Source organism: Syngnathus acus, chromosome 14, assembly GCF_901709675.1.
Source record: "Syngnathus acus chromosome 14, fSynAcu1.2, whole genome shotgun sequence".
Lineage (NCBI taxonomy): Eukaryota > Metazoa > Chordata > Actinopteri > Syngnathiformes > Syngnathidae > Syngnathus > Syngnathus acus.
The window spans coordinates 7,381,691-7,409,566 of NC_051099.1; the positions used below are offsets into that span (position 1 = coordinate 7,381,691).

The following is a 27,876-nucleotide window of genomic DNA, read 5'->3' on the forward strand; positions in this document are numbered from 1 at the left end:
CGGAGCTTGCTGGTGCTGCCTGCCGTGCCGCTGGACTCTGGACGCTGCGGCGAGGATGAGGATAAGTCGCTTGAGGGCTTTCTGCAGACAACTGCAGGCGACTCAACTTTCATCAAGTGCTTCGTCTTATTTATAGTCGTTTTAAACGAGCTTGACAATTTTTGTCCATTTTCGCCAGGTAAGACCTGTCCTTTTTTCCCCCGTATATTGTTCTTATTATAGGCAACTAGAGTGGCGCATTTGCAGCTGAACACAGAGCGCGCCGCGCGTTTTCTTGTGCTGTGTTTGTCAAAAGAAAAGCTGGAGGACTCATGAAAATATCTTGTCAGAGATTTTGACATTTGGGGTGTTTCCCCCTGGAAGCTGCAGATTTTGGCAGAAGACTCGTGCTTTTATAGTAAGAGCTTAATAAACAAGTTGTTACCATGACAGAAAACTTGCGATTTTGCGAGGACTTTCACAAGTGGGACTAAATATGACGCACCTCCAATTTTATTTTTAATTTTTTGATTTTTATTCCATCATCACACGTATCTTTTTCAAGAAGCGCACTCCAGCAGCTCCAGTATTTTGGTCTCTCAGTAGTCCACTTTAAATGCAGACTGGTCTGTGGTCAGCGAGAACACAGCAGAGACGCCGGTGCCATCTGATTGTTCATTCAAGGCTAAACAGAGGACACAAGTCCATTGTGCACCACCATTTGCCATCACTATGGAGCTGACATACAGGATCATTGGCCTGCTGGGATGCATCTTCCTGGACTGGGCTCCTCTGACTTGTGCTGAGGAAGGTGAGTCACAAGTACTTTGTTTATTTTATTGCGCCCGGAGGTGAGTTCCAGTTTGGAATCGTCCGTAAGAAAGTGCATGGAAACCAAACAGCAAGGAATCTTCAAATGAGGCTACTGCAAACATCACTTAAGTTCCATTTCATGGCAGTAACCATAGATACCTCGATATGGCCGTGTCATGAATTCTAATAGGAGTGTGTGTGTTTGTGTGCGTGTGTGTGTGTGTGTGGGGGGGGGGGGGGGGGTATGTGTGTGCGTGTGCGTGTGTGTAAACATTCCCTATCATTTAGGTTTTATTTTAGAACGTTTTTCTTACAATGGCAAGTTTCGAGTCCCCTTCAGTTGTGCAGTACCTAATTTAAATTGTCATAAAATTACACTACACACGTCTTGTAATGAGCAAAACTTGTTCGTTGTTGATTCTGGACAGGATCCAGATTCAATTTTTTAATGCAGCAGGCAGCAGTGGCAGCTCAACATGCGGTGGCAATTTGTTTTGTTTATTAAAGCTCTTGTTGTATTTGGTTCCTGTAGATCAGAAAAATACAAAAAATAGAAAAGATAGACTGTGAAATTTCTAATTTACAAATGGTTACTTTTTAGGGGGTGTCATTACACTGATGTCCCCTCGGGAAAAAAAAATGCCTTATTGTCTTTTTCGTCCTCATAAAAATGTCAACTGTTAGTGTCAAGTTCTTATTGTGTTGGTTTGACAGATTTTATATTTTGATATAAATCCATTAGGGAAATGGAGCAGCATACCAGCTGTTAGGTTTGTATTCTGAACAGCAACCCCGTGTGGGGCTTTTGATTTCCCAACAGGTTTTTCTGGTTAATGATATTTACACATGTATGCGCAACTGCTGATATTAATGTTTCCTCTTCAAACCTCCTCCTGATATTTAATAGCAACGGCGATGCTGTTAAAAGTTACCTCAACTCCAACTGAAGAGCTGACATTGTGTTCCGACAATTCTAATTTCCCAAACTATTCCAGCACTGCTCATCACTTTTGATCTCATGCCAAGTTTCAATCAATGCCGGTCGTCAACAGGAACACACGGAACATGCTTGACTTCACTTATTCTGTGGCAGGATCTCCAATCTTTCAGCTGCTTCTGCTCGGCCCTTTCTTAGAACGACACGCACAATAATGTAGCTCAGATGAGGTCAGCCTTGCTTTTGTTGTGTGCAGTCAAACATTCAAAAGTGGGAATCTACATGATAAAAAGTCTTGATGACCAGTGAAGTTGCTTTCCAGATGTACAAATGATCTAACTAAGCTGATTTTTTTTTTTTTTTTTTAATTTGGCATCCCAGAGACAATAATTGTTTGTTTGGTGGTCAGGCAATGTGATTTCCTGTGTTGTGGATAAAGGTCCATCTCTCTGGTGACTTTAAACAATAGTGGAATGTTAAAGTTCAATGCCCCCATTGCTTGTTTGTACTCTTAAAAAAAAAGATCCCATATGGAAAAGAAATCTTGAATCTGCTCAAGCCACTTCAACCAATCTTTTGATAGCGGTACCAATGCAACTTTTCAATTTCTTTTTGGAGGTTCTACTCTGTCATCATCTACCAAGTTTTTGATTCTGCACTAGTGCGAGTGCAGATGATACTCACAGCTGCCAAGCCTCTCCTCTTTTATTTTAGCGAGGCTGTAAATGGCTTACAAGATCGTTCCGGGGCGGGATCTCTCGTACTTCTGTCCCTGTAAAGATTAAAACCCACAGCCCTTGATCGGATAATTACCTTGGCTGGAAATTTATAACAAACTTTGAGGGTTTAAGGGTTTCAAGTAGGAAAGTGGTTCAAAAACATCAACAAAAAAGCTTTTTGCCCCCCCCCCCCCCTAGATTTAGGAATTACTTTTCATATACAAACGCACAAACCAAAGCCCACAAGACAGAAGCTTTCAATTCTTAGAAGACGACATGCCATGCTAGGAGATTAAATTATATGAGCGTTGCATTACTGAGCTACCGTGGTGGCGTTATAAACCACTCTTAGGATGGCGGCTTTTGTTCATGGCCACTTTTTGGAGAGAAACGTCACAAAATTATAACCAGAGCATTATTTCGAGGGGCATGACTAGCCCTGAGGTGGATGTTTGGAAATGCCTCCTCCTTCACTAAGGTGACTATTTCCATGCAAAACATTGGTTGGTATTCTATTATGTGGCGGTATCACGGCTCAAAGGCATTTTCCTCAGCTTGCGTTACTGAATAATCGGCTTGATGATTGTGGTTGTCATGGTAAACGGTGTGCGTACGACGATAATGCTTGTGACTTGCTATTGTCCGCTAATGTTCAAAAAGCAAGATGGAGGCATTATTATTGCAGAGCAAATTAGTGACTGCTTCATATTGGACTCATCTTTTAAACTGCCGTGTGGTACCTATGATAGTTTAGTAAAACTTGGTTTTGCAAGAGAGTCAAGTCACCAGTCGAGTTTGTTTAGCGGGGGCCAGCCTCATTGTGGCGGACGAAAAACGTTGACAGCACTCTTTTAGCTGGTATCTATTGGGGGGGGGGGAGGGCGCCACCCTGACTGTTGCAAATTTTACTATGGTGCTCAGCATGCAAATTGTAACACAACTGCTTCATCCATTCACATCAGAATGACATTAGTTTTGTAATATTTGCACTATCAGGATTATCACCTTTACATTAAGTATTTTTTTGTGTGCGTGTCACAAATTTGCAATCCGTTATTTGATATTCGTCGTGCCCTGCTTGCTGTTTTGAAGACTGGTGACACGACATCTCGTTTCGAGTTTGTTTTTTTACCACCTACTGGTTAGAACAAGCAAAAACAAATAAAACTCTTATCGTCTTCCAATCCGTTAATCGCTCAAAGGCTTTTTTTTTTCACGTCCGCTCTCCACAAGGCCTCACGTGAGCGTCAATGCTTTAACGCACATGTTGGCTTTTCTTTTGCCGCTCTTTTTGCACATCCTCTTGTTTCCTTGATGCCTGACTGCCGCTATGCTATTTATTCCGCTTGCTGACGCTCTCCCCCTGCTGCAGAATTGTGGATCTTTTCCCAGAAATCCTTTTAAACGGAACCGATTTTTATAAGAAAGGGATTTGCATTTAAAGCAAGCCTGCCCCCTCCCCTCCCGCGCTTTGCTCTCTCGCTCCACAAGCTGCTCGCCCGTCATCCTCTGCACCTCAATCCCGTGATTAGCTTCCTCAAGAGTTAAACAGGCATCCAAGTGCCACAAGTACCCTCGATCCGGGGATGCGTAGTCTCTCGTGGAAATGCAGGTGGATGATAGTCGAGAGGATGCCCCCCCCTTCCCCTGCACCCCCAGGGCCCTCCAACCCATATACATCCACATCAGGCATTCACTTTGGTCTGTCCTCCACACACACTCTGCTCCCTGAGAGTGGGACACAATGGGGACGGGCTTCAGCAGTGTGAATGAGGCCAGTGCCTATCAGCCCGTAAGCGCCAGAATGGCACTTTTTGGTGTGTGTGTGTGTGGGGGGGGGCTCTCTTTCACACCAGACCTGAGTCTGAGTCTATCTGCATCATGAGCAATTAGCATTTTGTGATGATACACACCTGGGGCCACGTTTGTGATCATAGTGGCCATTAATTATAATATTTATCTATCATTCCATGCCTTGCATTTAAACTAGAAATCTACGTTTGTCGTCACTGTTTTCACTCATTGAAGAATTGGATCGTACAAAAGCAGCTTGCAGCCATCTTCAACCTTGATGTATAATAATGTGAAGAAGCAAGCTTTTGAAATGTAATTTCCCTCCTTGACCTACATCGTTTGTCGCATGCGCATTTTTTTTTTTTTAACTCCAAATGTAACGTTTGCTGGCACCCTGGGTGTACGCAAACCGGCTCAGCATGTCTCGAAGGGGCTGCCTCGCACACGGCGCTCTGTGTGGGTTCTGTTTTCTCCAGCGTAACAGAGACATTCCTGTGAGAGGGCTGCCCTCCTACAGCTGCACGCAGTTAAGAGCTTAAGCGCAGAGTCGCGTTTTAAATCTGAGTTGGGGAGTTCACTTTACGATGCATTCAAAGGCCATTTTTGGCAGCTGGCTGACTCCCTCTTTTTAAGGAGTGCTGCATCCAACAGGTTCCTTCACATTTTATCTTGGCCCGTTGTCATTTATAGTCTTCTGTACACTTCATGAGATCTCTAATTGACTCTTATAGTATCTTTTTTTTTTAATTGTGTTTTTGTATGATATTTTGCCATATTTGATGCAGTTGGATCTCATTGGACTGTAACTAATAACGTGACTGTACAATATTATTAGGATGATTTCACCCGCAGATTGGACGGAGTCATTATTTTACGTTTCAAAAAAAGTAGCCTAATTTGGTTGCAACAAAGAAAAGAAAAAAAACCAATAACGCTCTTTGTACTCAGATGGCTTCACATCCAAAGATGAGTCTATCTTTAGCCACAAACATTTACAGGCTGGCTGGAGTAATACACAAACTGATTAAAAGAGTTCACTCACTGTGCGGCTGTTGTGATTTTGAATGGCTAAAATCATGTCCAAATAAAATACTTTTTGGTGTTGGAGGGAATCTTGGATGGTTTCTTTCACCAGAGACAGCACTGCTTGGAGCAGCCCACCTCCACAGCAGATTAGTCACTGCGGTATTTTTTCCTCCTCCCAAAATACATTTTACATTCTGCTTTCGTCAAATCTTTGAGTTAAAAAAGCCTTAAGTACATCAGCAAATAATTCTGGGGCTTATACATGCTTTGGCACAAACATGTTTGGAGTGGGGATGAATATAAAAAAATAATGTGACATTTTGTTGTAGAAAACTGACAAATGCTCAACTCGGATTATTCGAAGCAACCAGTAAAGGGGGTGTGAGAATCTCCTGCTGCTTTAGGAGATCATCCCAGATTTGATCCCTGCATGGCTTCAAATTGTCCTAGCCACAGGAGGTCACTGACCCCTGAACTCTGGGCCTCTTTGTGCACGGGGGACAAGAGGATGAAAATGCTCCTCCAAGAGAACGAAAGCAATTCTTTCCCATGGTGCTTTTGTTTGGATGGCACACAATCTGCTGCTTCTGTGCGTTCATCAAGATGATAGCAGCTTATATCAGTGCTCAACTTTGAAATGCGTGCATGTCTGTCTTCTGAGACACCGCCCTCAAACTGCCGCCATCATAAAACCTTCAAGTAAAAAACATTTTAGTATGCTAAACAGCCATTCGAGCATCAAAATGTGATTTTAGTACATTTTTAGTTTTACTCCTTTGACAAAGTCTTGTTGAGGTGTTAATATTGTGACTCTTTTTCTTTTATGTTTTTAATGAAGGTGTTTTCATATTCTGTGTCGCACAACTTAAAATAAGCGTCGGATCAAAGTGTTGGAAAAGATGTCATCAGAGACCAGCGTGCATCCGTTCTCTGAACAGCTGCACGCTTTTTGGCCTATTAAATCCTACCGAGCAATATTTTGGGTATATTTCGTCAGTTCAGCTGCAGGCTCCCTGCAGTGTGACACTTTACATTATGAATAAAAATGTTCTTGGCTGCGTTAATCAATACAAGTGACCCACATTTTCAGGGCACTTTTCCTCCCATCCAGCAGCAAGGAGGATTGGAGATTTAGGGACGTGCTCATTTATTTTGGAGTCCAGTTTTTTTTTTTCTTGGCGTGCATGGAATTTTTCCAAAATAACGGGAGGTGGTTGAGATTGTTGAATGGAAAATATGGAAAATGGGAAGACATCTACAAACAAATAGTACTCTAAAAATCACTTTGAAGTGTTTCTCATTACACTTAATATAAAAACCCATAACAAACTTGTAAAAAAAAAATATATACGTATATACATATATATATATATATATATATAGATTCTTCAATCTTTCTATTGTAACTCATTCATCCTATCAGCTCAGTACCGGGCCGGGAGCTGCGATAGCGCTTTCAAGAAGCTCTTGGTTTTGTCACATGGCCGCTTTATTTTTGAAGAGCGCTTGAGAGAGCGCTGCCCATAATTGGAAGACGAGGGAGGTGAACTCACTTAGTGACGGATCAATATTCCAGAGATGCTGAAATGTGCTGTGGAGCGAGGCAATTGCATCAATCATAACAGCCCGAGTGCATCACATTAAAGTCTCTAATGTGTCGATGAAAGAATGCCTTCTAAATGATGGCCGCGTTCACTAATGGAGTCGAATTTAAACTTAGATGTCGGCCTTGTGTCGTATTTGCAATTAAAGTTACACACACTTGAAACTATTTTGCAACAGTTCGACGAGTTAATTTTTCATTGCATACAATAGTCTCCTTGGGAATATTTTGGTCCAAAGAGCTGTGCTGTATGTGAATGTTGTTTATACAAAGGAAGAGATTGTTTGACTCCAAGACGCACAAGCGCCATACAGCATTTGACACCCCGGGTCAGAACTCATTACTTGTGGGCGGTGATGTCAATGGCGCAGTACCAAGTTGATGTCTCATATCCTTTTTACCTTCTGTTCACCTCCCATTTCACGTTGAACTTTTATACCACCCTGATGGACGTGGCCATTTGAACTTGAAGAATGCAGTGTTTTCTTTTCTCTTCAATGACTATTAATTCAGCTGCAATTGCTGTGAACGTTTTGTTTTGTGCTCAAACAGCCCAGACAAAAAATTCTATATTGAATGCTTTCTGGACTCGTTTTCAATTTAGGATATGGCAAACAAAGATTGCTGCTCTGGCGGTGAGAACAAAGTTAGGTTGGGGGAAAAAAAGGGCCAGAAATGGAAACAATTTCAAGCTTGTACTGCAAAGAAAAGAATAGTCAACCACTTTAAAAGCTGACCTGTGCAAAGTCTGACACGGCTATTATTTAGCAAAGGCTCATTGGGCGGGTTCTGCTTCAAGCCTTGTGCATATTGTGGAGCATAAAGTCTCGACCTTAAGCGACGCTTTGGGGGCTAAACATGTACGGACCCAGCGGTAGATACTGAAATTCTGCAAGCTAGCGCTTGATGCTGATTGGTCCAGACTCGACTGTTGCGACAACAGACTCCGACGCTTTGTCAGTTGGCTATTTACAACAAAACTTTGCAATCCTGACTTTTTGTGTACATGACAACAATTTGGAGTCTCAAACTGAAGGTTTAGAGTTTCTTTTACACAAAGATCCTGCATCTTTGTGTAACAACAACAAAAGCCATCTTTGGTTTTCCCAAAGAAACCCAGTGTTTACATACTGAACTGGCATCAGACAATTAGATGTGTAACATCAGCGCCACATCCGTGTCCAACAATGTCCGTATTTACCTTTTACACAATTTCATTCCAGATCTGTTAATTACTTTCAAAGGCAGAATATTGACAGAAAAAAAAAGTCCTAGCTCAAACTGTGACCCAGAAATCAATCCTGGCTTGAACAAACACTATAAGGGTTTAGTTTGGTTGTGAATAATTTTTTTCCCCAAAAAAATATATTCTTTGTTTCTATTTCATCAATATTTCCAACTCGGTTGTCATGTAAAAGTAACGAAAAGTCTGCGAGAAGAATGACAGCTGGCAGAGCGGGAAGGGGGATGATTTCTACCTTGGAGTTTATTTTTGTTTCTTGAGGTTTTGTTCAAATGTGAAATAGGACACAAGAAATTGTTTATGTTGCGAAAAAAAAAAAGTGTTGTCAACTTCTCGGTTTATGCTACTATTGAAGCAGAAAGCCAGACATGGACAATTAGGGGGATTTTTCTGTCAATGTTCTTGCCACCTGGTGAGTTCCTGTGCTGCGAAACCGCCTATTAAAGTAATATGTTTATCCACTCTGATGAATGTGTGGCTCTTAGCCAAAAAATCCAGAGTCTATGTTTCCAAGAAGTGCACTTTCATCTCCTGTGGATTTGATTGACAGCTGTGTGGATCCTCTACGGTCCTATCTATAGTTTCTGTCCAGTTTTTGAGAATACTTCAAAACTAGGTCACATCCCGTACTGGGACGGAGAGCAGCTCTCTCGCTTATTGATATGCATCCCTACAGACAAGAAAAGAGGGAGCGGCGTCAAACATTAACACCTTTCTTTCATCTCAAACTCGCTCCTCTCGCAAATCATTTCATGAGCTCACACGTACTCAAAGTTGCTGAGTGTATCCACGCGGACCACGGGAGGCTTTTGTTATTCAGTATTGAGCAGTTAAACAGTGTCTGGCTCGCTTAATGTGAATGGGTTGCACGTCGGTCAGCCCCCCTCCACCCTTCCAACCACCCACCCAGCAGACCCCGGACACAGGAAGGGGACACGAATTACAGGAAGCTGAGGTTTAATCTGACTAGACACAACTCTGCTATAAGACATACAAACACGGGACGGCCTGCACACTCAAGTTTGAATCGAAATAATTGAATTGACAAAGCTGACAGAAGGAAAAATACTTGATTTTTTGCACTCGCTGCTAACAATAATGTTATTTCCACAAATGGCGTACAAGTACTATGATAATCCTCTGCAATTATTGAAATTCTCATCTGACAAAACTGCCGTAATTAATCCCAGACGTTCATACTCAAGCTAATGTAAAAAAGAGAGCCATTAATTTACCCCGGTGTTATGTTAGCAGGCAGAAGGAATTCATCGAAATGGGTTTGGGGTTCAGAGAACTGAATTGCCTTTTGGAAAAGATGCATATTTGCTTTCCTAACAAGGCTTCTAAAAATACAAGAATGTCTGTTTGTCATGAGAATAAATGAGGTGGAAACAGCCAAGCTGGCTTTGTCCAAAGATAATAAAGCTCCAATTTAACCAAAAGTCCAGATATTGTATTTAAAAAAAAAAAAAAGAGATTTACTTAAATCAAAACAGGCCAGCTGACCTTTAGTTTAGCGTCTTGATGTGAAGCTAATTGTTCAGCACCACTGCAAATCAATCTGTTCATCTAACTTTGGGCCAATAAATCTCTTCCAAAAGCTTCATTTGTAATTTTGAAACATGCGCCTAATTTCTTACAGCACCAGTCATACCGTTTACAAAATCTAAAACATATGCAAGAGCCCTCCGTCCAGTCCAATTGGCCATTCCTTCAAACGCTTGAAAAAAAGATTTTTGGTTATTGTGGGATTCAGGCCATACTGAAAAATAAATACAATTAGAAAATGTTTTTTAATCCCCTCATATAAAAGCATTTTTCTTCTAACAGTATAACTTAATTGTTGTAGCAACATTTGTTTTCTTTTCTGTGTGAATTTAATACCAAAGAAACGCAAGTAAGGTTTTTCACATTAGCCATTGATGGCGCTCGATCAAAATGACAAACTGACCTTTACCGTTTCTTGCTCATATCGTATTGCCGGAAAGGCCTTCATCAACTTCTCAGATTACACTGTAATCTTTGTTTTGTCCAAAGCCTTTTGTGCTGCAGAATATAAAGCAAGCCACATAATGCTGTTAATTTATTTTAATTCCACTCAATTTATTGACTAGCGATAGTCAGTCTTTAAAATGCACAATAGGCTTAAGAGACGCCCAGGGTACTATTACTCAAAAAAGCAATTATTTTCTGCCTAACAACAATCAGTAAACAACTACATATTGAGAGAGCAAACAAGATAAGCGCAAAGTGCCTTTGTTATTCCACATCCATTTTTTTTAGTATTAATCGGATTTGAACATTTTCTCTCCTTCTCTTTCGTAACCACATATTGTTGTCCTGAAGGTGTGTGAGGATAAATGAGATTATTTTTGCTTGAATTAAACAAACTCTAATCATAGCAGAAGTACGCCTGTAATTTTCCTCTTCGTTTTCCGAGCCGCAGTGGAAAATAGCAGTAACACAAAAATGACCAAAGCTCCACGAATGCTGTCAAAAATGTCCTGAAATTGAATATTACTTTGTTAATCTCAAGCCTGAGGAAAAACCTAGACAAATTGCGGGGGCAGTATTGGCTTTACCCGACTCTTTTGTTTAAAGAAAAAAGACTGGGTCAGGTTTTACATTTCAAAAGAGATCCATGCACACCCTCTATTGTTGTCTCCCTTTCTTGCAGAAAACTTAACACCTTCTCATTCCGTGTTTGTTGCACCGAAATAATTTGGATTACGTAACCCTCCTCCTTTGGACTATCATTTTCTTGACTGGGCAAGCCTCTCCTTTCTTTTGAAATCTATAATGTACAGGGCCATTATCGTTGAGCACTCAAGTTTTGTGTACACCTCTCTAATCTGTCCCTAATAAGGACAATTGCAGCGTAATTACTGTACAAGTGTTTGTTTTTGCAGTTAAATACGGCCAGATGACGAGCCTTTATTGTTTCTACTGTTTTCTGAGATTGTGAAATTGGAGGGGAGGGCGCTGGGCAATTTTCCGGCGAGTGGGTGGTCAACCCCGCCGCTCCCGAAAGAATGTAGGGGAAGCGCTGACTTCCTCTAATGAGACTTAATTCTGAGTAATTCTCAGCGAGCGGCGAGGCCATGCATGCACATAATAGAAACACTCAGCATCTCATCCAAAACACTCAGGCTCACGCATCCTGTCTCATAAACCTTAATGATAGAGCTGCGATAAACAGTGATTACTATGCTCGGGCCGGGGGAGTGGTTGTTGGGTGCTGCTTCTTTTTTTTGCTCCATCAAATCAATATATAAAAGTGTGGCAGGTGTGCATTTGAAAGAAAATATAGGACGGTCGGATGTGGTTAGTACAATCCTGGGCTTTCTCATCCCATTATGGAAATTGTAAAATCAATAGACTGGCTGAATTTGAAAAACATCAAAATGGAGACTTGCAGAATGTGATGTTGTTGGACACATGCAGCAAATGTTCTTTGTTATCTCTTATGCTATTATTGTACAACATTCTTTGAGCCCTATAAGAGCCAAATGTTTGACATTTTCTGCCTCCAAAGTTGCAGACATGACATAAACAAACGACCTATACAACACAGGTTTGTTTTTATCACTTTGGAGTTAAAACATCCTCACGTAAACATCCTAGTGAAGCTGCCGGGCAAAAAGCCAAACAATCTGAATTTGGGTTGCCTTCAAATTGTACACTTTCATTGATAGTCAAGCCACCTTCTATATATGCTTGCATATCTTTAGGATTCCCATATTATCCCCAAGGAAATTAAAACAGAAAATAATTTGGATCTTCATCTGGAGCCACAAAATGTTTTACCTATACTGTAGTAATTTTCCTCCTGCAATCAAACAAACAAACTAGATTTACTTATTTATTTATTAGCACCAAAAGTTTGACTTTAATAGAGTTCATGGAATCTAAACAAGCGTGAACCTACTATGTAATAAAGATTAATGTATTATTTACCATGAAAAATGAAAACTAACCTTTGCAATTACATAAATGCGGACATTGTTGATTTTGCCACAAGGAAGCAACATCCTCAGAGAAGGTTAAAAAAAAAAAAAGCTTTTTGTGGAACGCACATTTGGACGCTGTGTTGGAGAACACTCACCCAGAAGAGAAAATAACACTGAGGTGGAATGCTGAAAGAGAGATTTAAGCAATTTGGTTTTGTGACAGCGAGAGTCGGGTTGGGATTGAGTCCTTCATTGGTGTGTGTGTGTGTGTGTGTGCATGGGTGTGTTGCCTGAGAAATGTATAGAATTAGCTGGAGGCAAGATGTGAGCTGCTGTGGGTGTGAGCAGCAAAACAAGGACAAGTCAGCTGACATCTGATATTATTTATTTTGTGTTCAAATGTTGTCTTAAGAAGGAAAAGCAGCTGTACAGAGGATGTTCAATAATGTGCATTTTATTTGCTGTGTTTTGATAGAAAAAAAGGGTGCCTCTTTGTGTTGCTCTTTGGGGTGTGGTAAGTGTCTCACTTTACGCAGGATCACAGAGATGCATAAGTGTAGGCACTGAGCTTCTCAGTGTAATTAAATAAAATACAGCCAGTGGTGTTGAACACCAGGGACCCGAGCGGCGCTGACTGGCTCACAGCTGCTAGTCGTCTTTCAACCGATGGGAGTTTGGGAAGGAATTTTACACTCCGCGTGCAGCCATGAAACATTTGCAGTCATATTGTGTTTCATACTTTTGACAAGTTTGAATATGAACAGCGGTTGTTGCTCTGGCTAAAGTTTTCATCGGGAACATAAGCGGAGATCGTAGTTGATAGATGTAGTTTATATTTAATAGCCTGATTTGGATTTTCTCTTCAGTGCTTTAACTTTGTTTTGATTTTTACTTACAAGATGTACTGGTTTCCGTTAAATTGGACTAATGACACGTTTGCTGAAATCAAGTAAATCGGAGACACCCACCGCATGAAATGTGAGCATGTGCTGGACAACTGAGTGACATGCTGAGGCGTGTCTGGGATAGAAACAAGAAGCGCCACTCTGACTTTGTCGTCAGTGTCAAACGTTCAACTGATTTTAGCAATTTAAAAAAAAAACGAAGGAAACATTAGTTGTGGGGGACAACAATGGTGTCATAAATTCCAAACATGGTGATAGAGGGAGGAAGTCTGCTCGCTCAGCCAAAGGTGATGCTCCAGACCACCGTTTGATCCCTGCTTGTTGATTTTACAATCAAACAGAAAACCTTTCCTGTGTAAATGTGAGCAGTTGAAAGATTGTTTTGTCACTTTCAAGCATTTTTTTCCCTTCATCTATCTATTCCCCAATAAAACAATTTAGAAGTTTTATTGACAGTGCAGGTGAATTTTAATGAGAAATGATACGTAGTCGACAGCAATCGATGATGGGACGGATTCAAGCAAGCAATTTAATAACCGCAATGATAAACGCAGCTTGAAAACTCAATTTCCTCTTACATCCATTTTCAAGCACTTGAGAGTTGCATTAAATCCTATTTATTGGTCCAACCAAACTGCCGAACCCTACAGATGAGATTTCTTGTGGCCTCTACAACCTCATCCGATCCACAATTCTTGTAGAAGAACTGCGGAGCCAGCTGAGCACCGGAGTGAAAATGTCCTCCCGTGAAAATGTCCTCCCGTGAAAAGAAGTCATTTTAAACCAAATACTTGACATGCTGTTCAGGTTTTACTGAGGTCTCGAATGGCTGCACAGCCTTATTGGTTGTTTTTCGGCTTGCGGCCGACAATGGGGGAGAAAAAAATCATTTCAATTGTAAGCGTGGATCAAGACTGAAAGGGTTTAAATCCTGATATACAATATGAGCATCCGTGTGTGTTTTTGAGTGTAAGTGTGGTGGTGAAGTCGCTTTAGCGTGGCGTGTCGCAGGAAGCAGACGAGACGTGGGAGAAGGAAAACAAATTTTAGAGTCGCGGGGATCTTCCTGGCCAAACCCCTTCATGCTCAATTAATGTTGCATCCTAACAATAGATTAAGTCTTTGCCTTGAACCTACACAAAAATTCAGGAGCTGCAGAGGCAGCAGTTTTCCAATCATGCAAGTGTGACTAATGTTGTGGCCGATCTAACACGTTACAATTTCTTTCACAGAAGTGCTGATGAATACTAAGGTAGAGACGTCGGATCTGAGATGGACCATCTTTCCACGTGCCAAGCCTGAGGTATGTAAGCACGCCGCCGCCATCTTATCTGTATTTCCAGCCCAGACTCAGTTGTGATGGGAGAGATTTGGGGGCACCTCGTTGTTCTATTGGGAGTTCCTTATATGGCAGGTAAAGTCGGCGAGAGCGAATGTGCGATTTGAGAGTATATTGGAAGCAGATGCTTTGATACATCCCATCACCCGCGGAGTGGAATCCACTAGCAGCCCGCAATTTTGAATTCCAGCAACCCCAAAAACAGGCAGATTTGTAATTTGATCAACCAATGAGTGGTTGCTGGCTTATTTTTGCCCGCAGCAACCATATTTTCTCCTCTATTTATGTCTTAGATGGGAATATGTTTGAAAGATAACTATAAACAGCATTCTAAACAGGAAAAAAATAAATATTGCTTTGAGATGTGTAAGTAAAATGTTCTCAGCTGTGGCACCTTGATCAACAGTTCGGGATATTTAATGGTAAAAGGAAACGCCGATAAAATATTTTGCCCTCTTTGATTGACTGAGTCGGTACATTTAAAGATTCATATAAATGTCTGTGTGAATTCAAGAACATGTTCTTGTCACTCCTGTAGAATGTGTGGCGCGTCCCTTGACACAAGCGGCATTTGTTGATGAAAAGATGAGCTGCCACATTGTTTCATTTAGGATTAACGGAGAAAATCTCGCTGAAAAGAGCTGTGAAACCTGCATCAGCGCTTTCATTCAACATGTCATCTGCGCACCCATTTTTTCTGGGGGGGGTAAACATTTGCATATTTACATAAGCGACATTCTTGGGCACATCTGCTAGATTCAGCCTTGATTACGTTCATGTCGTGGGTGTTTCCTGCACTTCAAAACATTCGACGATGAATATGACTGCTGTACAAATATTTGGTGCTGCTTTTAGTCTCTTGCACATTTGTGCAAATTTGTTCCATAACTTGTGCATTCCCGTTTTTTATTCTAAAGAAAAGACAGTGGAGGTTGCTGCAATGTGCTCTGCTTGACAAGTGGGACTTAAAAATCCCACAAGCTGCACTGCGGCTCAATGTGTGGAATGATTTAAAAAGCCAGAATCCAAGTCGTCATGGCGCTGAATTCTCTGTGCAAGCCTCTGGGTCCGTACCTGAATCGGTGGGCCAATAAAAAATGAAAGATTCCTTAGAGGAGAGACTGGCCTCTGAAAGACTCCAGTTCATACTGGACAATTAAAAGCAGGCGGGCTAATCGAAATGTTCTACTGTTTGGCTTTCTGGGTCTTGGCTTGGATCTCAGTGGGAGGAAGTGAGCGGTTTGGACGAGGAGGGCAACAGCGTGAGGACATACCAGATCTGTCAGACTGACAGCTCATTCAGCCACTGGCTGCGTAGCGGCTTCATCCAGCGACGAGGAGCCTCGCAAGTTTACGTGGAGCTACGCTTCACCATGATAGAGTGCTCCTCTGGGACCAGCCACCACCGTAGCTGCAAGGAGACCTTTAACCTCTACTACTACCAGGCCGACTCCAATGAGGCCACAGACACGTACCCGCCGTGGATGGAGAATCCCTACACAAAGGTAGGCCCGATAGAGGCTGGTCAAGTGCAGAAGCAGAATCAATATGAAGTGCGACGATTAATCGGCAACTAATCGATGATCAAATTAAGCGATAACCAATTTTTGTTTTGTTTTTGAAATGCTCACTGTGATGAACAGCCCACAACACACCGGGGCATGTTTCATGTCTTGGCAAATAAAGGTTTCTAGAAGTGGGAAGCGATGTTTGCCAGGAAGGCAATAAATCAATGTAAAGCCCTTAATAGCTTGCTTGGAGAATGTTCAATAATGTAAAGCATATGTGACGCGGAGTTAATGTTTTCAAATCTGTCGAACGCTGCAAAGCTTGTTGTGCTGGAATCGGGCCATAGTTGGACTTTCTTTGCTCTTTCTTCCTGTCCTAGGTGGATACAGTGGCAGCCGACTTTCTCCTCAGGAAGGGCGGCGAGCGGAAATTCAACATAAAGACCATAAGACTGGGCCCTTTATCCAAGAGAGGCTTCTACTTGGCCTTTCAGGCTCAGGGCTCCTGCATGGCCTTGCTCTCTGCTAGGGTCTTCTTCAAGAAGTGTCCCCCCCTCATTAGCGCACTTTCCTCTTTCCCTGAGACCATTCCTCGCACTCTGGTACAGGAAGCGCAGGGTGTGTGCGTGGAGCATGCCGCGCAGCAGGGCCCCCGAACTCGCTCTCCAAAGCTTTTCTGCGGCGAAGACGGCCAGTGGGTGGGCCAGCCGACCACCTCCTGCGCCTGTGCTCCTGGGTACGAGGCCGCCGAGGGACACACCAGATGTACAGGTGGGTTTAAAGCGAGCTTAGGTTTCCTACGGTGAGTAAGGGCGTCCATGCGGACGACGCCCACTCCACCAGCAAACAATGGTAAGCTGTGGGTGGGGCGCGCCGAGGGTGGACGCTGTGCTGCATAGACTGAGGAGGGGAAGCGGTGACAGAAAGAGGACGGGGCGAGAGGTCAGGTAGAGCAGCACTTATCTCAGAGGGGAAGAGAGGGGTCAAAGGCTGGCTGCTGGGACAACTTATGGTTGCGTGCGATAGAGGGGAGGTGGGGAAGGGCGCTCTATATGAAGACGCTTTGAGCCCATCAAAGGCTTGAAAAAGACGGCAGAAGAAGTGGCAGCTCTGTCTATAATGAGTCCCTTTAGCTAACGACTTCCCCCTCGCAAACCAAATTAACATGGCATGCAGTATATGTACAAATCAAATTTTAAAACGTCTATTTTTATCTCAGTCGGGGTGAAATCATTTGTTATGACTTGAAAAAACACTAACTTCTTTGCTTGTTGGAAAGTTGCATTTGGCATTTCCAGCTTTCTGTCATGCACGAGAGCTGTGAGAGGAAAAACAGCCACCAGACCATTAAGGGAAATTGCCTTTATAAGAAGATTGAATAGTTAATTAGCTTCATAGGCTGAGCGTTTGGGGAAAATGAAATTGAGTCTGCTCTAATCCCATTACCTTGCATACAAACAAATGCTACAACATGCCGTCATCTTGATTCCGTGTGATGGATGTGCTCGATTATTTGGGCGGCGCCATTGAAACAAAGATCTTGCTGACCATTGACTCGACTACTTATTTCCCTGAGGGCCAAATAGGTGTTTTCCCACTGATTTGTAGCTTTTGGTGAACTCAAGTTCATCTTTGAAACAAACAATGCGATGAAGGAACTTCCTGTAGCCACGTGACCAACAATTCAAGACGCCTTGACTTGAAATTGCTGCAGTCAAAGTAGATTCCTCGTTTTTTTTTTGTGTCAAGGAACAGGAAATGTTAGTTTTTTTCCTTATCTCTCTAAGGACGATCATGTTTTGGTTAAACCGCCCCCATATAAATGACTGGGGCTATCTGATTTATGACTTAGCTCTCATTACATTCTTCCCTCAGCCCATCTGCAGCCATCTGGCACCTGAGCGCAGTTAACATGCATGTAGGAGCCACAGGTCATATCCAATGTAAGAGGCTCATAATGCTTTACCTTCATTTGTCCTCTGCAGCTTGTCCCGTGGGTCACTTCAAGTCCAGCACAGAGGGACAGTGCACAGTCTGTCCGGGAGCAAGCCACGCCTCCATCAGGGGGCAGTCTACATGCGCATGTCGCCCTGGCTCCTTCCGAGCACAATCCGACACCCCTGACACTGCATGCACCAGTGAGTAAACACAAATATGGCTCATATATGTTTGCAAATATAAAGACGCCGCAACTCTTCTGTTTTTGCCACCTTCGGTGCTAATTTCCCCGCCTTCTTAAATGTGCTTTGTTTCTTTTGTGGCTATTGAGATGTATGTCATTCGTGACAGATTGTTATGGGGGTTGGGCTTCCTCTTAAAAGCGGTGTAGCCATTGATGGTCTTAAGTGACACCTCCTCGCCGATTCAGGAATTCAAGCTCATGTGTGATGCGTGAAAGGAGCATTTGACAGTAAGGTGCACTTTGTCGGATTAGCAATCAAGAGGATGTGAAACATTTATCACTTTAACTTCATTTCACACCACTTGTATTCAGTCCTCTCTTAAATTAGCACGCATCTTCACTGTGGAATGATGAGAGAAGAAATTGGGGACAGATTCAAACCTGAAGCCTCTTTACGGTAATTTTAAATTACTAACGGGCCTGATTTAAGACACCACATCCCGAAAGGGAAGGCCAAACGGCACAACTGTACGTAACCATGATGAGGGAGACGCAAGCAAAATGAGAGGCGGCTGGGAAAGCACATTGTGTCAACATTTTTGATTATGCCAGAAACAATAATGATTACCACATGGTGTCTATCCAGTGATGCAATTTCCGAGCTTCCGAATGATCTAATGTCTGATTTGGGGCCAGTCACCTTTGGCAGAATTCCTTTTAACTGTTCCTGGGTCATTCGATTTATTTGTTGAGCAGTTTTTTTTATGTGCTGTACCAAATTTGAGATGCTATGTTATGCAGGGTGGGCAAGTTTTTTTTCTTTAACTCCGGATGAAAACTCTGATGAGACATATGCAAGTTTGATTATTATGATAAAGCATAATCTGGTTGTTAAATGGGAAAATGAATCACCTCCAAAGTACCTCCCCCCAGGTGATGAGTGGTGAATTCATAGCTCAGCCGCAGTCTGTATGTTGGCCCACTTGGGCTTCCAGTGTGAAACGCAAGACAGCTGGAGGCTCTGTGACAAAGCTGCGTCTCCTTGGCAGCGGCAGAAGCGGAGAGCTTCTTCTTAGCTCGAGGCAACAACTATCTTCTCACCATTTTCACACAAATGATCATTATCGTCCACGTTTTGGTGCACTGTAATTGCACCGGTTAAATTCTGCTGCACATTCGCTCCCGCGGTGACACAATCATTGTTCTGCTTCCTGGCTACATGTAAAGACTGAATAATATGTCTTCGGCTATATGACAAACAAAATAGACTGTGAAGGTCATCGGAAGGTGAAACGACGTAAAAACAGAACCGTGGGGGTTATAATTGGATTTGATGGGATAATTTGCTATGCCATGATTGCAAACATGCCCAGAAATGAAATTATGATTATTTTTTTGACTACGTTATAAGCATGACATGGTATTCATGACTTTTGGATTTGTTTTAAATCAATAAAGTGTTATGCTGCTATGTCTTTAACTGTAACTATAGCATTCATCATACAACTAAAAAATGAAATATTAAATAATATCTTGCGGTTGCTTCAGGAGTGCTGTTGCTATTCCACGGATAACACCATGTGCACATCTGATGCCCACTCCTGTTACTAAAAAGTAAAAAACCACTATGTTTACATTTTATTGTTGATTTCAAGGTTTGTTAATTTTCTAATTTCTTTGACAAATGAGCTGTTAGATGGGGAAGTGCAAGGTGTTCATAAAATACTTGTGGGATAATATCGTCCTCTGTTTTGCTATTCCAAAAGATAATTTGGTCTGCTTGTCGTGTCGTAATGTGTTTGAATGTGACTTTTAATGTGAAACAGCTTAGTATATCAATTCAAATGTAATATCATCGAGTTGTAGTGTGCTAAAGGAGCAGAAAATGAATCTTGAAAGTGATTGGAATATGTCTTAATTCCACCTTGGACGATAAACAAAAATATTTTGTAAGGATTCAAACTTTCATAAAATACTTGTGGGATAATATCGTCCTCTGTTTTGCTATTCCAAAACATAATTTGGTCTGCTTGTCGTGTCGTAATGTGTTTGAATGTGACTTTTAATATGAAACAGCTTAGTATATCAATTCAAATGTAATATCATCGAGTTGTAGTGTGCTAAAGGAGCAGAAAATGAATCTTGAAAGTGATTGGAATATGTCTTAATTCCACCTTGGACGATAAACAAAAATATTTTGTAAGGATTCAAACTTTGCCCACAGGACCTCCCTCGGCACCACGCAGCATCGCCTCCCAGATTAACGGCACTTCGCTACGACTGGAATGGAACGATCCTCTGGACAATGGCGGCAGAGCCGACCTCAGCTACAATATCAGATGCCTCATGTGCCGAACGCCGAGGAGCTCGTGCGTGTCCTGCGGCGACAGCGTCAGCTACCGACCGGCTCAGCACGCCCTGACCAGTCGTCGGTTGGAGGTGTGGGGCCTACTGCCTCACACCACGTACACGTTTGCCATCCAAGCGCTCAACGGGGTGTCTCAGCTCAGCGGCAAGGAACCCTCCAGCGAGGGTGTCAATATCACCACCAGTTATGATGGTAACAAGCAGCGAGGAAAGGTATGAGGTAATGCGGCGGCTTTTTAATTCTCTTTCATTATCTTCACAGTGCCGTCGCTGGTGTCTGTGATTCGTAAAAGCCAGTCCACAGAGAGCAGCTTAACGCTTCACTGGTCCGTGCCTGTGCAGCCACACTACACCATTCTGCAATATCAACTACGCTACTGTGAAAAGGTACAAGCGTCTGGATTTTTCTTTTCATAAAACTCATTTGGATGCATAAAGTAACCTCATCTTTAGAAGTAGGATACAAAAAGTATAGCCTGCACGACAATAAATATTTTGTCAGAGTATTCATTCTTCAGCATCTACTTATTAATTATTATTGTTATTATTACATTAAACATATTATTTTACATTAATTATATTTTATTATATATTATATTATATAATATTATATAATTTTATATTATATCAAACAGCAATCACTATTATATTATTTTTTTATTTCCGTTCATCCCTAGTACTTTTTGAGTTATCAACATATAATGAACTTATTTGTTCTATAATCACATTCGACGAGTCAAGATGAATTTTGTCAGAAAGCACTGGCGCTCCGGGTGGTGTTCCAAGCACAAATGTTGTATTGTAGCTGTCGGGCGCTCTTGTTTGACTTGTCTGTCGTCTCCTCACTCATTGCTGTTTCACTCACACCTCCATCCCTGCCAAACCGTGTTTTCCTTCTGCATGTAGGAGCGGCGCAGTGAGGATCCCTGCCATTACACGGAGAGTAACAAAAACCAGGCCGTGCTGACGGACCTGCGCAGAGCCACTCAGTATGAAGTGCAGGTCCGGGCGAGAACCATGGCCGGTTATGGCAGCTTCAGTCCTGCAGCAGTCTTCCGCACCCTGCCCGATGGTAATAGAAAAACAAATAAGGAATATATCGTAACCGCAAAAGCACTCGTGTGAACGTAACGACCCTGTTCACCTCCTGCCCGTGTCATTAAAAGTCATGCATTATTCAGGGAAAACATCTTGCTATGTTAACAAAAGTACAAAACATTCCAGAGTCTGCGCCAAGATTTACTGGGTTCTGCCGACCCTCTAGAGTTGAAACCATAACCTCCTCAAGGGAGGTTAAAAAGAAAAATTTTGTTTTTCCTCATTTGATTTGTTCTCAATGCCATTTTGTGTAATCTCACTAAATGGAATTAATGTTGTCCTTGTATCGGGTTATCATCTCTGCACAGACAATCTTATTGTAGTTCTTTTTCGGGCTTCTCTTCATTTCCTGCTCTTCTCATACTTTTGTTCTCAGTTGATGTGCATCTCCTCCCTTGACTTCTGTGTCGGCTTTAATTCTCTGCTCTGTTCTACTCTGCCAGGAATTGACTCTTCCTCTCAGTTCTTGGTGCCCGGCATCCTTATCGCCATCGGGATGCTGCTGCTCGTCACTTTCATCTTTGTGGCTGCCTACTGCATACGGTAAGAATAACGGGAGTGGGAAAGGGAGGGAGGGGGAGACACTGCAAGAATAACAGGAAATGGAAAAATGGGGAGAATGTGACGTTTTACTGTCTAGCGCCACTTTGTTCTGTTGTTTACACAAAAATCATTTGTTGTCCTGCACTCTGCTTTGCTCCCTTGCGGAGTCAAGCAGTGCTTTTGTTTTGCTTGCACAGCTAAAACTTATCCTGTTCATTAGGACGCGTTCCTGGGGCTTCATTGTTTGAGTAAACTGTGCGATGCCATCTCCACTAGAGAAAGTGTGTGTTTATATACGTTTTTATGTGGGTGAGAGAGGTTGCAATGACGGTAGAGGTAGCAGGCAAAGGGAGACAGGATGCAGGCGTCCCAACCCTGTTTCCACAGGACAGGAGAACAATAGCAGTGACCTTGTGACACACACATACACACATATACACACATATGCACACACACACAGCAGATCTGCTTCTAAGGGTGGTGCATTAATGCTATTTTAGGCTTATGAGGTGGGTAAGGGACTAGAAAAGGAGGACGGCTGAGTTCCAGCAGCAACAAGGATGATGCGGTTTTATAGTATCATAATTAATAATATGTAAATTTGTGATGAGAAGGTGCTTGCTTAATTAAGCTTAATTAATTAACCCTTGTCTATATGCAGAAATAGGCCTCTTCTATTTAACTGGAAATAATTGGGTTATAGTGTTTTTTCTCTGCACATTTTCTCGTTTTATTCAGCCACTGAAGGATTTTGTTATTGTTTCTTCATCTTGTACATCTGATCATTTGCATGAATATGATTTGCCTCGCATTTGACCAATGAAGCATGACAGTGTTTGTCAGGAAAAACAAAACAAAGCTAAATGAGCATCTCCAATGGTATTTTGTCACTACAGCAGACACAGCCGCATAAAGGATCCAGAAATGAGCGACAAGAACAGCCAGTACTTAGTAGGCCAAGGTAAGGCGCTCGCCATCATTTGCTGAAAAATCCTCCTTTCATCTTGACGACGCTTATCATTGCTCATATTTCTCTAACCTTTGTTTTCTCTTCCTTTCCCACGACTTTGTTTGCTTTACTCCCAAAGGGGTCAAGGTTTATATCGACCCCTTCACCTACGAGGACCCGAATGAGGCCATACGCGAATTTGCCAAGGAAATCGATGTTTCCTTTGTAAAGATTGAAGAGGTTATCGGAGCCGGTAAGCCGACAGTCGTATGCATGTGTTCGACATTCAATAAAAACTTAAAAACCTTTTACGGAATCTTCTATTTAGTTGCGGATTATCTTCTTTTGAAATGTCATTTTCTGGAGTATATCTAATTTACTAAGCTAAATGGATTCAGTGACATTTAAAAGCAATTTATATTCTTCTTCTTTATCGGTGCTGAATTCAATATTGTGGCACAAAGCTATTAACTGATAAACATGTTAGCTGTATTAACAGCTTCTGTTCAAAGCAAAGGGCAGCACTCGCTGCAAGCAAGCTTTACATTTACCCGTCCTCCTAATGACGTCAACTCCTTTGTAAAGTGACTAAATGTGCTTATGTGGCCTATTTGGTGACAGGGGAGTTTGGGGAGGTGTGCCGAGGGCGGCTAAGGGTCCCCGGAAAAAAAGAAAACTACGTCGCGATAAAGACCCTCAAAGGCGGCTACACCGAGAAGCAGCGTCGTGACTTCCTGTCCGAGGCGTCCATCATGGGACAGTTCCAGCACCCCAACATTATACACTTGGAGGGAATCATCACAGCCAGCTGTCCGGTTATGATCCTCACCGAGTTCATGGAGAATGGTGCTCTGGATTCTTTTCTGCGGGTCAGTTTGGTGTCAAAATCGCACTGTGGCATCAATCGTGCCTTCCCCAAGTGAAACCTTTTCTCCATCTTCAATGTAGCTTAACGACAGCCAGTTCACGCCCATCCAGCTGGTGGGGATGCTACGCGGCATTGCCTCGGGCATGAAATATCTGGCCGAGATGAGCTATGTCCACCGAGACCTGGCGGCCCGCAACATCCTAATCAACAGCAACCTGGTGTGCAAGGTGTCCGATTTTGGCTTGTCACGTTTCCTGCAGGAGAACTCTTCTGACCCAACCTACACCAGCTCCCTGGTAAGATGCCCAGTATAATTAATGCACAACTTTGATTCATTGAACAGTCCGGTACCAAAAAAAAAAAAAGGATATCTTTGGGAAATCTCATTTCACTGAATCCATGCTACTTTATATACTAGTTAATATGAATGCTAGTGATGAAGCATGCATTTTTCACTTGTGCAGGGAGGGAAGATCCCAATCCGCTGGACAGCGCCGGAGGCGATCGCCTTCAGAAAGTTCACATCAGCTTCAGATGTGTGGAGCTACGGTATCGTCATGTGGGAGGTCATGTCCTTCGGAGAGAGGCCCTACTGGGACATGAGCAACCAAGACGTGAGTTTAGGACTAAATCAATGTCACGATATTATTAACAAAGATGCAGTCACTTACTGGCCAGTCATTCGGTACAACTAAGAGCTAATTCACTATTTACAGCCAAAGAAAGGGTCGAATCTTGGCTAATGTAAGCTGCTCAATAGAATATCAACTGTCTCTAAACCACTCTATGATCATTGAATTTTTCCCATGCGTGCAGGTAATCAATGCCATCGAGCAAGACTATCGGCTGCCGCCTCCGCCCGACTGCCCCACCCACCTACACCAGCTGATGCTGGACTGCTGGCAGAAGGATCGCTCGGCCCGGCCTCGTTTTGCTGAACTCGTCAGCGCCTTGGACAAACTGATCCGGAACCCCGCGTCGCTGAAAATCGTCGCCCAGGAGGGAGCGGGGTGTGTTCACACACATGTGCTCGGTTGAGTGACGGGTTGGCGGTCAGATTAGGAGTATCGGCATTCGCGTCCTTTTGTGCCGATTCCTCAGCTATGTGAGTCATGTGATAGGCGTCCTACCCCTGCCGTTCATTTTGCGTAGCACCCTCAAGTCCCGCTGTGGCCTGTCAGCAGCTTGATGTGCACGATTGACTCCGTCCACATTCTAGCTGTCCCCCAGTACAGTAGAGGATGCTCCATCCCTGACAAATCCCATTGTTTCTCTTTGTCAATCACGTGGCCCCTCATGACATCTCGACAGGAATGCAGCTGCAGGACAAGTACGATGTAAGCTTCTCCTTGTTGTTTTGCTGACTTCCTTTGTTTCTTCCTTCCTCCCTCAGGCCCTCCTACCCCCTGCTTGGCCAGCGGTCGCCGTTGGCCCTCTCGTCCTGTGCTTCGGTGGGGGAATGGCTGAGGGCCATCAAGATGGAACGCTACGAGGACAGCTTCCTGCAAGCTGGACTCACTACTGTGGAGCAGCTGGGACAGATCACAACACAGTGAGTCCTTAATGCAATACAGTGTGTGTGTGTGTGTGTGTGCATGCGTGGGTGTGTGTATACTGTGTATATATACACACACCTATATGTGTATATACATGGATACATATGTATAAATATTGTGTATCTTTTCAGAGACTTGCTGCACATGGGTGTTACTTTGGCCGGCCATCAGAGGAAGATCCTCTCTAGCATCCAGAACATGAACTTCCAGAACAAGAGCACAGCACCAGTGACCTTCTAGCTTGTCTGAACACGGATGTCAAAAAGTTAGCCCAGAGCGCTCTGGATTCCTCTCCTGTGACCTACATTGGACCCGAAGCGACACGTTGTCAGAATTTTTTTATGAATAACCCGGAAAACTGAGAATCAATGCGAGTTGCCTGGAGCTCAATCATCACAGAAGATGCCGACACGTGCAGTAGGCTGCGCTTATGTGTCGAAGGACCCCGATTTCAAGTGCCAAGCTTAGAGATGAGTAAAGAACATGGTGATGAAAAGCAGCTGCTTGTCAAATGCAGTAAAGAAGCTAAAGGCCAACGAGAAGGTCTCGCTGTTGTGTTCACCCAAGAACCGTTCACGCAAGTCTGCTTCCATCTGGATCACAGCTTTCATATCAGCAATTGAACACTTGAACTGTGTTGGATTTTTTTTTTTTTCTGTCTATTTGATTTCAAAGTGACCTCTCTTTACTCAGGTGTGACGTGTAAAGCCGGCTTTGCCGTGCTGGCTTCTCATTATTACTCTTCTCATCCTCCTCTGTCTGGCTCTAGCGTGGAGGAGAAGAAGAAAGACAGCACTTGTCGCAACGGCGGGAATTTTAATATCCGTTATGCTGTGACTTTTTCTACAGCATGCTTTGACGGAAATGTGAACATGGACCAAAACGTGACCAGAAACTTTTCTGGCCTCAAATGTCAGTGCTTATGTTGATTATCTTCAAGGGCCATTTGTGTTAAAATAAGAGTCCATTTTTGAGAGGTTGAATATTTTTACTTCATTTCAATGTACAGCAACTATATTTTTATTCTATTATTTTTCTTTTCAACGTTGTAAATTGTTTCTGTTTTTGCCTCTGTACAAAAAGTCTTCTTCAAGACTCCGATTACAAATAATGCACCCAGTGTGCCGAATCCCCTGGTTTCAGAATGGAATGCTAATAACTGCACAGAGCTGCTGTTTGATTAGCACCACCGCCCCCTCCCTTGTCTTACTGACTACAGGCGCTTGCTTGGTAAAAGAAAAGACTGTAATTCCATTTTTTTTTTTTACTCCCAAGATTTTGCATCTTTTTAAAATAAGGCCAGTCTTTCTGGCATTTATGGCAATTGGTTTACATAACGTCCCCCAGGAGGTTGACAGCCCTGCAGTGCATGGGGGAATACATACTGCCAAACAGTAAAGTCACATTCGAAAAGGCGCACCACTTCTTGCAAAACGGTTTATCCTCTGCACCATAAAACACAGAATGCTTTTTTTTAACTGGCATTTTAGATTTTAATTTGCAAACCCTTCCCTCGTTTTTCTTTTCTTCGCTGTACCTGATGGAGCAGATTTTAGCTCACGGGAGCTTAAATATGGCTTTTTTATCATCTGGGATCATTTTCAGTGGCTTTAAGAAGATTGAGGCGCAATTAACCCTCGCTGATTAACAAGAAGACGCCAAAATGAGGTGCAGGAAGTGTGCGGGCGTTTTATGGCTAGGCTTTTGTAATCAATAGAAAGTGGACTCAAGACTCCAATCAGTGTAAATCAAACTGGCGCTTAGTGTGCCATTTTTCTCTAAAGCTCATCTAAACCATGACAAGCCTTCATCCAAAGCACTGGGGATGTGACGCAAGCATGTCAGTAGTTCCTTATGAAGGATCGTGGCAAACGTGGTCTTCATATTGAAGATCTCAATATTCACTTTGAAATAATAGATTTTAAAAAAGATGTTTGATTACTGTCTGATGTGTAGGATAATTTGTATTCAGTATTCATAAATAAAGACACTCATAAATATTCATTGTCTGGTGTGTTTTTATCTCACTAGATGCAAAAAGCAATTCTAACAACCGAAGCGGCTTTCAAAATCAACCGATGAGTTCAGGATTTTTTTTTTTAATGCCACAACTAAGTGAGACAATAAACATAGAAGCAGAAATATTGATATCATATGAGTCAAATGATTAGTCATGCAAGAATACTTAAAAATGACAAAAACATGGTTTCACTGTTGAATTTCTTTTTCCTGTCATTCCCTTCCTTTTTATGTTTCATAGTTTGAACAACGTTTTTGGAGAGATTGTGTTGGCCCCTTTCAATGTTCACTGATAACATCAGAGAGTCCCCCATGTGGCCTTCAAGTGCAAATCCACGTCATTAGCCTGTCTTCAGTCTCTTCTGACAGGCCCACGTGACCCCACTGTGACTTCTGTCTTAAAGTCTAATCACTACAATAAAGCAGATCCACCTTTTGACCAAAGACATTTCCAGATAGATTTCAACCTCCTTGTTGTAAAGTTCTTTTCATTGCTAACAGATGTTAAGTTGCAGCTCCTTGTCTCTCTTGTTCATAT

General features: G+C 42.6%; 1 protein-coding gene across 2 annotated transcripts; it reads left to right on the forward strand.

Moving 5' to 3' along the window:
* ephb4a (eph receptor B4a) lies at positions 1-27,319 on the forward strand. 2 transcript variants are annotated; one of them, XM_037270351.1, is made up of 18 exons: positions 1-178; positions 602-790; positions 14,202-14,272; positions 15,532-15,813; positions 16,197-16,587; positions 17,802-17,954; positions 20,163-20,498; positions 20,568-20,692; positions 21,212-21,377; positions 21,847-21,946; positions 22,843-22,907; positions 23,035-23,148; positions 23,517-23,764; positions 23,844-24,059; positions 24,228-24,377; positions 24,580-24,773; positions 25,157-25,315; positions 25,451-27,319. In XM_037270351.1, exons 2-18 carry the CDS (start codon positions 712-714, stop codon positions 25,557-25,559), a joined length of 2,958 nt encoding a protein of 985 aa, XP_037126246.1. In that variant the 5' UTR covers positions 1-178; positions 602-711; the 3' UTR covers positions 25,560-27,319. The 2 variants fall into 2 exon arrangements, with proteins under 2 accessions (XP_037126246.1, XP_037126247.1); XM_037270352.1 differs by having other exon boundaries at positions 664-790.
* Positions 27,320-27,876: the final 557 nt, after the last annotated feature.